The 14113-nt window shown below is 40.2% G+C and overlaps 1 protein-coding gene across 7 annotated transcripts in view; it reads right to left on the minus strand.

Moving 5' to 3' along the window:
- Nucleotides 1-14113, minus strand: part of myo16 (myosin XVI) — a 102007-nt gene that overhangs the window by 64246 nt on the left and 23648 nt on the right. For all 7 annotated transcript variants that reach the window (XR_006844640.1, XR_006844639.1, XM_046403291.1 and 4 more), the window contains exons 2-4: nucleotides 12862-13131; nucleotides 3898-3968; nucleotides 3066-3209 (exon numbers count right to left, since the gene is read on the minus strand). Coding sequence is in view for 5 of the 7 variants with exons in the window: in XM_046403287.1 (XP_046259243.1) it covers nucleotides 3066-3209; nucleotides 3898-3968; nucleotides 12862-13131 (485 nt within the window). In the remaining 2 variants the exon portion in view is untranslated. The remainder of the gene's footprint in view (nucleotides 1-3065; nucleotides 3210-3897; nucleotides 3969-12861; nucleotides 13132-14113) is intronic.

Consider the following 14113-nt stretch of genomic DNA (forward strand, 5'->3'; position numbering starts at 1 on the left):
TCAAAAAGCAGAAGCTCAGAGAGACGCTGAACCAGAATTAGGGTAAGTTAGCAATTAACTCTAACCACTTAGCACATCTTTTCAGTTCAGTGTTTCATCCAAAAAAAAAAGAAAAAAAGAAAAGAAATTAGGAAGACATAATTGGGCCACTAGAAGATTTGATAAGTATCTTGTGGGCCGTGGCTTTGAATAGACAGCAAGCTAAGATGTAGCACATGGAGTATGAGAAGTTAAGTATGAAATGATTCAGTCTCATTTCATTCAATATTCCGAATGTTTTCAACATATTACACGAACACTCTAATATTTTTGTGGAATCATTCGTAAAAAATACACACCTTGTCATGTTTTCATTTGCTAAGCTGACAGTCCAATGTGCCTCTGAACTCAAACATTAACCAGAACTGGAGCTGGGAAGAGCTTTAGGAATGTATTTGGAAATTGGTTGGAAATGAGACAGTTTAGAAACGGCTTACTCATTCTGCTAGTGTTTGGAGGAAGGAGATAAGAGAATTAACATTGCTGCCAATCTGGACACAGAGCGACAATGTACCCAGACCCCCCCACCCCCCCAACCACCACACACACACACACACACAGTTACTCCACAACACAAGCCTGGTAACATCCCTGTCAGCAAAAATCTCCCCGCTTCCCTTTGTAGGAACTTGAGACAGGAAATCAAGGGCACAGAAGCAAGGACAAGGGGAGGAGAAGCGGAGGGAAAACAGAGAAGGAGGTGTAGGAGTAGGACACAATAGATTAGTACATATTAGCAGCATTATTCTGTCCTGTGTCAATCAAAGATAAAGCTGTCAGTAAAGCTCCTCTAGCAAAACCACTATTCCACTTCTCATTAAAATATAAACCCATCATATTCAGAGGGAAGCTCTCCTATTTACAGCTCTGATAAGGCAGAATGGAGCGGAATGACTGGGCACTGGCAGGATCTGTGGTGGAGGAGATGGGTGTCAAAAGGAATGAACAGAAGAAAAGGGATATTGCATCTCTATCGGAAAATATGGCTTGACTGAAGCTATTTTTACCCTGGTAGACAGGAAGAGCCTTGGGCTCCCCTTTCACAGACCACCTTTCCTACTGATCATAGCAGGAAAAGAAACTCAAGTGTTTATCTTACCCTTAGGAGGAAAAAAAAGCACTCCATGCAAATGTAGAAATTTTTGGAAATTAAGATATTTCTAGTCTTTAATCTTACTTGGTTTGTCTCCTCACAGCCACAAAGTGTCATAATCACAGGCATGCACACGGGTGCATGAACAGAAGAACATCCTGTCAAATAAACAAACACTTAGTATAAAAGGACATTCAGACTGTTATAGCTTAAAAGCTGGAAATATGTTTGAACTTTTCACAGTGTTGAACACGATTTTTTGAATTCATTAATAATTGGATTTCTCTTCCAAGAGGGCTGTGTTCTGTGTAAACATGACCTCATTTACTGGAAGCTAGTTCTGTCTTGGTGGTGAATGGGAGGCATTTAAATACTGTCTCCCAGGAAGCAGTGTTAAATCTATGGAGAGAAATTGTCAGAAATGTGTATTTCATGATCCACAAATGACACATTTTACCTACAAATAAGTTCAACACATTGTGCACATTTTTAAGTGCTCAAAAAATGTTTCACTGCAAACACAAATAACAACTTGAACACATTTACAGCAGTTTTAGAAATGTTCATTTTCAAAAACCTTCCTGTGTATATGAATGTCTAAAAATAGCTGTGACATTCTTTTGTATTCATTTACAGACTCCTGTATGTGTGTTCACAGATCGCCTGATATGCACAGATCAGGTTACATTTTTCTTTACATCATGGATTTCTGAGACACTTTTCACATCTCCAGCCCCACACAGATCCAGAAAGGCTACAAAATGGTTGAAAACTGGGACATATATGCGTTCTGTGAATTTGTCAGCTGGAGATGTGAAGGAAAAGTGTTTCAGAATTCCATGCATAAATGTAATGTGATCTCTTTGTAAAATATTAATACTTATTCAGGCTGTGATGTGTGCACTTCCAAAACTGTTTTACATGTGTTCAAATTGCTTGGCATTTGTGTGTGAAGTGGAACATGTATTCTTCACGTTTGTAAGTCTTATTTTTACCATTTACCATGTGATAAATTTTGAGACAAATCTCTTTCCATATAAATCTCTCTCTCTCATGGTGTTGCCTATGATGAAAGCATAACTCACAGCATAAATTGCATGCGGTGTATCTATATCGCACCCTACTCTATAAACTAGGCAGTCTGCATCAACCGCTGCCTTGAGGGAAATTAAACGCATGCAAATGCACAAACACAGGGACCCAACAGTCACTACAGTGTGACAGATCAGCTCTGCAGTGTACACCCTTTGCCTGGCAGCGCTTCAAACATAGCCATTCCTCTCAGGAACTTCTCCTTCCTGCCGCTCGCACAGACAGTCAGCAATCAGTCAGGGCCCAATCTGCAGAGCTAGGGTGTACTGGATTTTACGGAGCTCCAGGCTGCAGTTAACCCTCCTCGGGTCTAATCAACGCTAGCAGAACAGATCCAGCCCAGCCCAAGCCCGTGGGCTGAATGCCCATGCCCTCCCCTGCAGCTGGCCCTGTTCTCGTTGTGGACCTAATCAGTACAACCACAGCTTTTGACAAGACAAACCCGACAAGAGCTGGAAACATCCCCCAAAGAACAGGCTCTCACTTTGATATCACGCTAATACTCAGTTTCGAAATATGTTCATTCCCAGTTATTCAGCTGACTTTTTGAGAGAATGGGAAGCTCTGACTCTCAGTAATCCTACACCGCTCATCAATAAAAGATGCTCCATTTGGTGAAATTCTGAATGACTAATGTGAATTCAGCCACTGGTTTAAATCTATTTTGAAATATGGAGCAAGCACGCCAAACATTCCAAGACACTAATCGAATTTCTAGCTGCTTTCTATGCTTGAAACCAGCCAAATGTATTTCTGTGTGTGTGTGTTTGTGGCACTGTGTAAAACAATCATTCTTCCTAAATATAAACTGCAGAATTGTGCTTTCATGTGTGTTTCTTACGAGCAGCAGGAGCAGCACCACATCTGCGTGGTCACACACACACGCTACATGCAGGGCTGTCCACAGGTCCTCGTCCTGCAGGTTGACATTTAGGCCTCGCTCGATCAGAAGTTCTGCCGCAAACACATTGTCATGGCGAGCACACTGCAGAATATAGAATAGAATTAGTTCGCAGGAGCATATATTTCCTGAAGCACTGCAGACCTTAAACAGTACACATGAATGGTTCAGAGGATAATGATTTATATATGTGAAATACAACAATTACATTCTTGTATTGCCACAGGGCAGTCACATGCGCAAGAATTTACATGTCAGATGACACTGATATTTCTCAGTTATTTGTAGCACAATATGCCAGAGCAAAACATAATACATTTTCTTTATTTTGTATTGACTCATGAACACACCAGGGCTACTTTCTTAACTTCACCGGTCATGATCTGTAATCAGCCCAGAGGTTTTGCTGCATTATTCTGATGAACCTGATAACCCTGAAATGAACTGACATTTTCAGGTTTTGGTTGGGAATAGGAAAGTAGCAGTAAAGGTTCAAGTTGGGGTTAACCTTACCTATGGGGACAAAATGCAAGTCCCCACAACATAAATCATTAAATATTAGGGTGAAGACTTGCTTTAAGGTTAGATTTATGTTAGGGTCAGGTTAAGGTAAGGATTAGGATTAGGCAAGGAATGTTTATTGTTATGGTTAGGTGGTGGTTAAGCCTCCAGGAAATAAATGTAAGTCTATGTAACGTCCCCAAAAGTGATGGAAACACGACTCTGTGTGTGTGTGTGTGTGTGTGTGTGTGTGTGTGTATGAGTATCTTACCAGGTGTAGCAAAGATCCGCCAGAAGAAATGGGAGTGTTGGGGTCAGTGCCCTCCTTAAGGAGACGCAACACTGCAACATAACAAACATCCATATGTTAACACCTCTTGAATGTGAGGACAGGCAGGGCACTTAGGGCCTGTAAAAAAGACAGACACACACACACACACATACACACGCATCGCAGACACTGGTCTCTGCCAGTTACTATCAAAACCAATATGCATTGAGTGTCCTCTGACTGTCCTTGACATGTCAGTGTGTGTTTGACAGCTCCTTGTTCCCACAGCAGGTCAGAGAGACTCTGGGACTCTGTGACACACATTCACATCACATACTGTAAGCTCCAGTAAGTCGCACAACCCACTCACACACTGACACAGATCTACTAAAGAAAACACAAGCCACTGAAAAACATCCCCATTCCCACAGTCAGCCATGAACAAATGAGCAGACAGTAGTAGGCAAAACAAGGTCACAGTGATTTAACTATACCACTGATATATGTTTTATTCAACATGAGATAGAGAGAGAGAGAGAGAGAGAGAGAGATACAGAGGGACAGACAGAGAGTTAGGGAGTACTGAGGCGTGTGACAGATAAATATAGCAGAATGGACAAACAAGAGAGGCTGAGCAGAGAGGAGGTGAAGTGCTGTGGTTTGGACATATGTGATTTCACTGACACTGACAGCACTAGATGGATACTGGCTAAACCCTGGAAGATCTTATACCAGCAAAACAGCCATCACCGTCACGCAATCCTGCCGTCCGCCCCCACCACACACACGTATGCACATACACACCACAGTAGTCTTTAAACAACTCTAAAGGCTCTGAGGGCAACTAATGAATCCTGTTGATGACCCCCATGAGGTCATTTCACTTAAAGGGTCATTGTCTGGCCAGACATCCTTAAACAACCTCATCCAACCCACACACAGCTACACACAAGTATACAGCAAGAATGTATGTAATGTAAAATCTTTCTGGTTAATAATCTGGTGCTTATCTGAACATACTACATACTACTACATAAACACCAAACTGTCTGCTTCTACCAGATCCCACAAATGTTTAATGATTTCTGCAAAAGCTACATAAGCATGAGCACATACAGATTCTTAGGTATGCCTGGATAAAACCAATGAAGTATTATACAACAGCACTGCAATAATTCCTGTCCTATAATGTTCAGTTTTGTTGAAAATGTCTCATAAAGGTGTAAATGTGTTGGTTAAATACAGGACTGAAGAATGCAGCATGTTCCTCAGCTATACATGTGGGTTTAATTGTACCACATGCACAATATATTTCCCAAACACAGATAACTTTGTCCACCGTGTACAATGCATGTATTTACACCCCTATCCTCACCCCCATATCTACACACTTTATTATACATGGCTACTGTTTATTTTATTATAGATTAACTAATTCATTTTATAAAAATGAAAGAAGTGAATTATTGATTCTCCTCAGCAATATCAAAAACAACTGTTCATCACCACAATGAACATATGAAAATATAAGTTTTTATGGCCGAAATCATAAATCAGTCAATGGAAAGAAAATGTATTAACAAATTCTGATAATCAATTATTTATTGAAGTCATTAAGTAAAATGAAATTCTACGTATTTCATGGGTATTCTTTTTTTTAATGACATTCAATTTTAAGTGTTTTAAACTGGTGGTTGGACAAAAAAAAGCAACTTTACAGCATAATCTTTATAATAATATTCCATCATGTTACATATTTCAGTATTTGGCTATTCCTCACTGCAAGTCAGCCAAAATACAGCCAAATACTAAAATGTATTGACTTCACAAAGATAAACATAAGAGAAAGAATCAAATCTATTGCCTGTAAGTTGAATAATCATTTCAGAGACACACAAACACACATACCAAGCAGGTCAAACACATACTGTATACAGCTATTCTCCCACTCTCCTAATAGCCTTCAGTGCTTAATGGACTTTAAATGGCTTATGAGAAGCAACCATTGAGTCAATCAGTACAATTATCTCCTGCCTCCTCAACATACTGTATGGGCTCAAGACTGTAAACCACCAATTAAGGCTCATCTAGCACTAAAATCATTACAACGGAATAAATTATGTTCTGGCTTTCCTGTCTATAAAACAGTATATAACTAGGTCACGCAATGGTGAATGTGAAGCAGCCATTTTTAAGCATGTGAGGTATCACATTACTTGCTTCTTAAAAAACTAAATGATAAAGAATGGTGAGTGCCAGCAGACATGACAGTGTCTGGTCTGCAAAGCCTCCTATCTGTTAGAACCAGTTAGTGTCAGTCTTTGATAGATGAACCTACTGGAGTTTTATGGCACATTATTGAATGTGTCTAAAGAGAGGTCGAAGGTCAAGAGCGACATATTGACCCTCAGGCAGTTAAAGAATAGAAGTGTTTGTCTGGCAATGTTGCCACCAGGAATCAATACTACTCTTGTACCATTGGTGGATTCATCAAACCAACCACTGTTCTAGTCTGTGCATGAGGCCCACACATGCAGTGAGAGTGACAGTAATCTTAGGTGAAATATTTAAGCTTTCTTTTTAGATTGGTGTAACTTAGAGAATGGGTTCACATATTTTTGAAAACATTATTCAGGTGTTCACATGACCACTGAAAAAAAAATGGAGGACAAATCCTTTGTCCTTGTTCTCAAAAACACAAGTCCAGCTGAAGCTAATATTAGAATATCAGTGTTTATTTCTGTTGCAATGTGGTTCAAAAGGAGCACTGGTTCGTCAAAAAGATTTATGTCCACAGAGGGATTTACCTCAAGTAGAACAACTATATGCTTGCCCCGTAGCCAACAGTAATTTTCTCACTATGTTAAATCTTTGTATGTCAGTTTTAGTTTGATTATATGCTGATATCAAGCCCTGGGCTTGGCATATGCGAGTTATCCCTCTACCAGGAAGCCGCTGATACGGAAATGGAGAGTGGGCACGAAGAAAAGTCGGCTGTCATTTTGTGGAAAATTGCAAAACAGCTGTTCGAGACATATGTGGAGTTTCCATGGCAACCGGATAGGAACTGGGAGCAGAGTGGAAAAGAGAGAGAGGAACAGAGGACAAGAGAGAGAAACCTACATAAGGTAATATGGATTGATAGAATGGCACGCATCAGGAAGTAGAGCCAAACTGCTGCTAAAACCATGAACGACAAGTTAATTAGTTCTTCTCAGATCCCTGAGGACTCAGCCGCTTGCCTCGAAATCTGTGCTGTCATTCAAACTGACAGAGATTCTGTCCTTAACCTGTCTTTGTGTAAGACCTGAATACAGCTCTCCAGAATCTCTTGCCTACATAGAAAATTACAAAGTACACTTGACAGTTAAAAACAAAAAGCCTTAACACTCCTATCCTGAAAAGGGCATGCGGGTATACTTTTCTCCCACCCAAGGAAACAATACCACAAACCTCGATACAGTATATAGACAAAAGTATCTGGCCCCCTGACCATTGCACCAACATGGACTTTAATGATATTGCATTCTAAATACATAGACAGCTTTGCAGCTATAACAGCCTCCACTCCTTCCACTCTTGTGGAAGGTTTTCTACAAGATTTTGTGTTTCTGTGTGAATTTTTGCCCATTCATACAGTAAAGCATTTGTGAGGTCAGCCACTTATGTTGGACAAAAAGGTCTGACTCATAAGTTCTGCTGTTGGATGGGGTTGAGGTCAGGGCTCTGTGCAGGCCAGTCAAATTCTTCCACACTACTTACTTTGCTTTGTGCACTGGGTCACAGTCAAGCTGGAATAGAAAAGGGCCTTCCCCAAACTGTTTCCACAAAGTTGGAAGCATAGCGTTGTGCAAAATGTCTTGGTATGCTGAAGCATTAAGCTTTCCCTTTACTGGAATTAAGGGGCCTTGCCCAACCCCTGAAAATCTTATAGTGTAGCAGTCAATACAAGTGATAATATTACTCTTTCTTGAACTTGAACATCATGGGGCAGATATGATGCACATGCTGAATGCGCATGTTCTATTGAGATAAAATTAAAAGTACTTTTTCAGTCTCTTTTTTTCAATCTTTGGCCCTCCCTTATCTCACTGAACCGTGGCTTTCTATGAATTCCATAAAATCCCTGTAACACGTCTTTCCATAATATTCCACTTAAAGCATTATTGCCAATTTTCTTCATCTAGCAACCAGACATATTCTCCTCGCATCATTCCTTGGCCGCCCTATATGTGATTCTCTTCAAATCCCTCACCCTTATAAATGCCTCTGTCTCTTTGGCCCTTATCATGCAGTCATAGTCACAAGAGACACCGTCTCACCTCACTGCCCAATGTTTCTGAAATGAGCTTTGACATTTTTTTTTGTTTTCAATCCTGATGATAAAATGCACTGTATAGTTTTCCAACAATTTAAAATTTACCGACAGTATAGCCCCTTGAGATGCAGCATCTCATGAGTGGGTCCTAGACACTGGCACAGAATTACAGCACACATAATACTCTAAATACAGATTATCATGTGATGAGTTTTGTAAGATGGAACCGTGATCTCCTGCCTACTCATTCAGAGTTGAGAAATGATTTTATGTATTTCAGGTGTTAAAAGTCTCTAAAACAATGCCATGCTTTAACAACAAACACGGGTGTTAATGCATTTTCACAATATAAAATTTGCCCGGGTATAAGTGTAAATTAAACAGAATGTGATGATTTGCTAATCCTATTTAAAAATATATTCAATTGAAAACTGAAAACAGTCTTGTAATAATGTAGCTGTAATGTTGTCAATCATCGTGTAACTTGATGGATGTAGAATTTCTGGAATAACACTACTTGTGTATTTTCTGTAATGAGCACTTGTGGAGACTTCTCATGAAATCCAGCATACAGACTGACTGGGCAAACGCACTTGCTTGTTTGTGAGCTGTAGCGGAGAGCGGAGGGAAACTCTCCAGGGACTGCAAATAAGTGAATGTGTTTTCATCTATTTTCTGTGCTGGCCATATCTGAAGAGTCATTATAAACTTCTCCTTTTCCCACTTGGTTTTAACGTTAATTGAAATACTGAAACATACAAATGAAACTACCTAAGTTGAGCTTCAAACTGAGTAGTGCAGAGCTCCATGACAAAACAACCTCAGTAACCTCAAGCACTTCTATTTTTTATGTTCTTCCATATTTTGCTTCCTCTCATATTAACCTGTGCTGCCAAACCTCTAAAGGAAAACTGATGAGTCATCAAGTGAACCAAATGTTTAATATTAGAAGCTCAAATAAACACCACTGCCACAGAGAAGTTTCAATATGCTGCCTGATGATGCACTGTATACAGTATATGCAATTTTTAGACATCTATGATCTTTTAAACATCGATGTGGCTTTTAATGATACCAGCTTTTCTCAGAATTGCCCTCAGTTAAAAGGTAACCAGGGGCTAGAATAAACAAATGCTGGGGACAAATGGGAACAAATGCTCATTTAAATTTCTCGAAAACTGTCTGTCCTGTTTGTTAAAACGATTTGCTGTGTTAATTTGATTAACACAAACAGGTGAACACTGTGTAGCACTGGTACACAGAAGTACTTCAAAACACCACACAAAACTGGAAGCTGATGCTGTTCCCTCTGCTTGCTTCACTTCCTCACTATAGACAGCTGACCTCCAGTTGTTCTGTGCCTGGAGGATGGCTCTATACACACTGATCAATAATAGTTGGTGGCCATACAGATGTCTCTCAGTGTGTGTGCATATATATGCACAGTAAATGTACCACATGCACAATAACAGTAAGACACAGGATATCTAGAACTCTGGATGTATGCACAAATCCTCTCTCTCTCACACACACACAGACACACACACACACAAAGCAGGTTTTGGTTTGTCCATTGTGGGCTACTTTAGAAACATAACAACTCAGAATCTGTGGTAGAGAATGGTTTGTCTGTTGTCTTAGTTTCACATGTTACACTTGTGAAAACACAATTATGATATCATGTTCAGCCAGTATATGGGTATATACTGGGATTCATTCTCTTGGGGGGCCATGACTGTTTTTCAGTGGTTGCCCATCCAGGCTATGGAGATTACAGCTAAGGACCAAGGACTGACAGACTGCCTGTGTGAAGGATGCTCTAGAGCCAAACCATCAAATGTGGTTTTGTGTTAAATTATTTTAACACTAAAACTAATAACGTTGGGAGAATGTCAGGCAATTTAACAGATATGTTTTTCATTTTAAATGTGATAAATACATGACAGGGATCAGAATGCAAATTCAGGCTGGCTGCACCACAAGAGCAGATGACGGTTCAGTGTTTTTTACCCATAAAGGTAGCACCACAAGAGATTCCCAGATGATGTAACGGTCAACTTCAGACTCTTACTAGCTGCTGTTTCACCACCAGATGACCTAAATTGCTGCTCACCTTTCTTAAAGCTTTACAAACAATTTACATCACCTCTAAAGTTTTTCAAGTTTTCACTTTCCAGGAATCACTAACCCAGTAAGAACAAACATTAAAATGTCATCTTTAATATCATTCTTGAAACGGGATGAAAAGATAATATTTCATGGTAGGTTCCATGACTACAGGACAACAGCTGCTGCCGTTTCACTTGTGCCTTGCTTTGATTAAGTTAGGGGATCGGTTCGGGAAAACCAATTTTGCCAAATGTCAAAATGCAAGTGAGCAAGGTGTTTGGATATGATGGACAGGAACTGAGAATAGAGATCAGGTACACTATGCTCCTATCTAACTATAGCGCTGTGTAGTATTGGAATTTTCTGCTCCTTATATTCTCCCTAACCTGATGCTTCCTCCCTGCTGCATTTCAATTTGTTTTGTTTTCTAGCTTTCCATTTTACCACCATTTCATCTTTCCTCCACACAGTCTTTCTTTATCTCATTCTCCTTCATCTTATTTCCTGTACGAGACAACCGATAAGAGAATAAATGATTGTGTGACTATGTGTGTGTCATATCTCTTCTCTGAACACTTGCCTCCTGCCTTGTCAGCAGACTGAGTTTCTGCACCACATTTCTATCTTACTTCTATTGTTCTCTTTCAACGTGCCACCAAATTGTCTTCCAATCAATTTTTTTATTAATCACCACCAACTGAAGAACACAATACTAAAAACCAATGAACAGGCACAGTTCATCCAAGATAACAGCAGTGCTAATGTTAATAGTCTATCAGCTAACGGGCGTTTTTTTCTGTTTCCCCTTACGATGTTTCATCACAGTCTATCAGTCTCATTACTCACTTTACACTTAAACCTTCATCTCGTGAATCCCTTAAACTTTTAAAATTTTAAAATTCTGTTATCTTTAACCAATCCACCATATGAATAACTTGGGTTATCATTGCAACAAGTGTCTTTACACAATCCATCCATTCTTAAAATAATAATAAAAAATAATTCTGTAGAAAGAAGAAAAGACCCAGAAGTGTTCTCACAATACTTGCTTGGGAGAAAACCAAGCCTGGGGCAAATCCTATCGATCTGTACCAAAGGAGAAGAGCGCTAACCCAAATGTGTTTTCACTCAGCTCACCATCGCCAGCGAAGAACACACGTTAACCGTAGTCAGCATGTAGCATGTTCTGTAACTAAGTGTTACCTCAACGAGACAGACACTGCAATACCGACAGAAGAACAAGACAGACTCACAGAAATAATAGTTAGAAGCCAATCAGTCCCTCATGCGTGAGTCTACTATTTTGTTTGATCTAGGTCCAGTTCTTGCCATGAACACCACCAGAAGGTTAGAAGGCCTTCCCATAGCAAAACAAAAGGTAGCCTTGGACCAGTTCAGTGGTAGGCACCACCATGGAAGAAGGTACGCACTGGGCAGACGGGGAGCAGATCTGATTCATGCCAAGCCAAGGAACCCTGGTTTCAGATTGGCTGCTTGTAGTGGAACACCAGCTGCTCTCACACACCCCAGCTGAACCTCATTGGCAGCCAGAGCTGAGATTAACACAGTGACCTGCAAAGACTGCTTGTAGGTCTGACATAGATACACTTGGACAGCTGGGTAAAGGACTGGCAAATGATTGGCATAGACAAAAAAGAAAGACGGTGGACAAAAAAAACAAAGCCTTTTTGAATAAAATATGAAGACCTCTTGAATATTATGAGCTCATTGACTATCTGATCTCACAAAATCAGCCTAAGTACTTGTGCGTGTCTTTAATAGGAGCCAAGCAGGCTGGAGTCAGGCATAGACCAGAGGCAAGACATGATTTACTCAAATACATGACATCTTTATTGTCATCTCTATTAAAAAAAAACGCAATCATTCAAGTATACACACTACTAGCAAGCGAACATGTTGACATTAGTTGATGCATTATTGTGTGTTAGAAATGTTAAAACACTCAGGAAACTACAAACAACACAATACCAATGTTATGAACTACCTACTCAGCCATGTCAGGCAACCAGGCAAGAAGCTGTGTCCTATACTCTCTTGCTATTCTTGACATTTGCTTACCTTGGAAGAATATTTTAAACACCTTTGTCACTGCCACTGAATTGTACAAGTGACAGAAAACAAAAGCGAATGGGCTGTTGTTACCCAGAGTCCAACAAAAAAGTGACTGCCATTGTGTGAAATTACTGTTTGCTCCCAACAGCAGACATCATCATATCAGCTAAGGTATTTTTGTCCTCAAGAACTGTTTGTATCAGGATAAAAGCTTCACTCTATTCTCTTCAGTCAAGTGCACAGCTTCCAGCAGAACAAATCATATAACCTGCAGTCAGCAGTGTTATACTGGTCCACTTGTGTTTGTTTGTGTGTGTCTGTGTGCATGTACATGTGATAGGTCAATATAAGCCAGCATTCCAAATCCAACCAGTCAGACCCTGAAAAGTTTACTCTGTGCACATTCACACATATTACTCCCTTTTCATTGACATACACCCTCATGCATGCACTCACATACACACCTTCTTTATCGTCATGACGAATTATGGCATCTTGTATGACGTCAGTGAGGTTGAAGCGTACATGGTGCTTCTTCCGATGGGTTGGCGGAACTCGAACCTTGACGCCACCTTGCTGGCGCTGAAGGCTCTTTTCCCTCTCATAGTACGCCTTTATTTGGTCACAGCGCATCCTCCTGACAAGCCGCTGGCGCTGGCCAATGGGCAGAGACTCCAGCAGACACTGGTCTATCTCCATGTTCTGACGAAAGACATTACATAGCTGGAAACAACCTGGTGAGAAAGAGAGACAGCAAAACAATGATAATGACATTTAGCGCCAGAAAATTACATAGCTGTATAAAACTAAATGAAAAGTTTGTTTTCATTAGGCTCTGATGGCAAGCTGAGCCTGCTAAGACCAAGGAAGACAATCTGATTAATTAGTGAAAACACTGGAGTCCATAGCATTTCCTCTAGTAGAGTCTGATACTGAGGTAATGAGGCAAGCCTCAGGTGATAAAACACACACTGATCAGTTTCATGGCCAAGCAGAACTGTGTCTTTAATGTGTTTTGTTTTGTGTGTGTGCATACATGTCAGCAATATACCCAGTTGTGTGTGGGAACTTACTATATTTACTGTCAAGATTATTTGCTGTGTCTGTTTAGCTATGGGGTGAACTGAGAGGCATTTTGCACATTGGCTTTCCTGTCCCAACAGTGTGTGTAATGATTCTCCTGACTCCACATAATCTCTCTGCTTCCCTGTGGAAGTTAGCCAAACAAATCTCATTGTGAGGCAGCTGCTAAACCTAATATGTTCTGTTTGGCTGATTAGGATGTACAGTGCTTGTGCAGTAGGTGGGCTCAGAATAAAGTCCATTTAGTGTGCTCAGGTATGTACGTCAATCTGGCATTGATAGCATGGAAGATTTGACAAATTCAGGTCATAGCCACCCCAGAGGAAAAGTAAAATATGAAGAGGATGATGCCTTTGCAGTAACACTGTGTGTTTTTCTTTCTAACTCATCCCAATTCAACCCTCTTTGGCCCCTCCTGTCTCTGTATCTCATTCCTTCTTTTATCAAACTCAACTCTGCTGCTCTTTTGTTGCTACCATCCTTTTGTGTGCATTTTGTTTCACGAATCCCTTCCTTGGAGCTCATTTTTCTCTCCATTGATGTCTTGTGGTTCCAAGTCTCTATTTCATGTCTCTCTCTTTTTCTTTTATGGTGATGGTGTGCACATCAGCCTGATTGTGAAGTGAAAAGAAA

This window comes from Scatophagus argus, chromosome 11 (assembly GCF_020382885.2).
Source record: "Scatophagus argus isolate fScaArg1 chromosome 11, fScaArg1.pri, whole genome shotgun sequence".
Taxonomy (NCBI): Eukaryota; Metazoa; Chordata; class Actinopteri; family Scatophagidae; genus Scatophagus; species Scatophagus argus.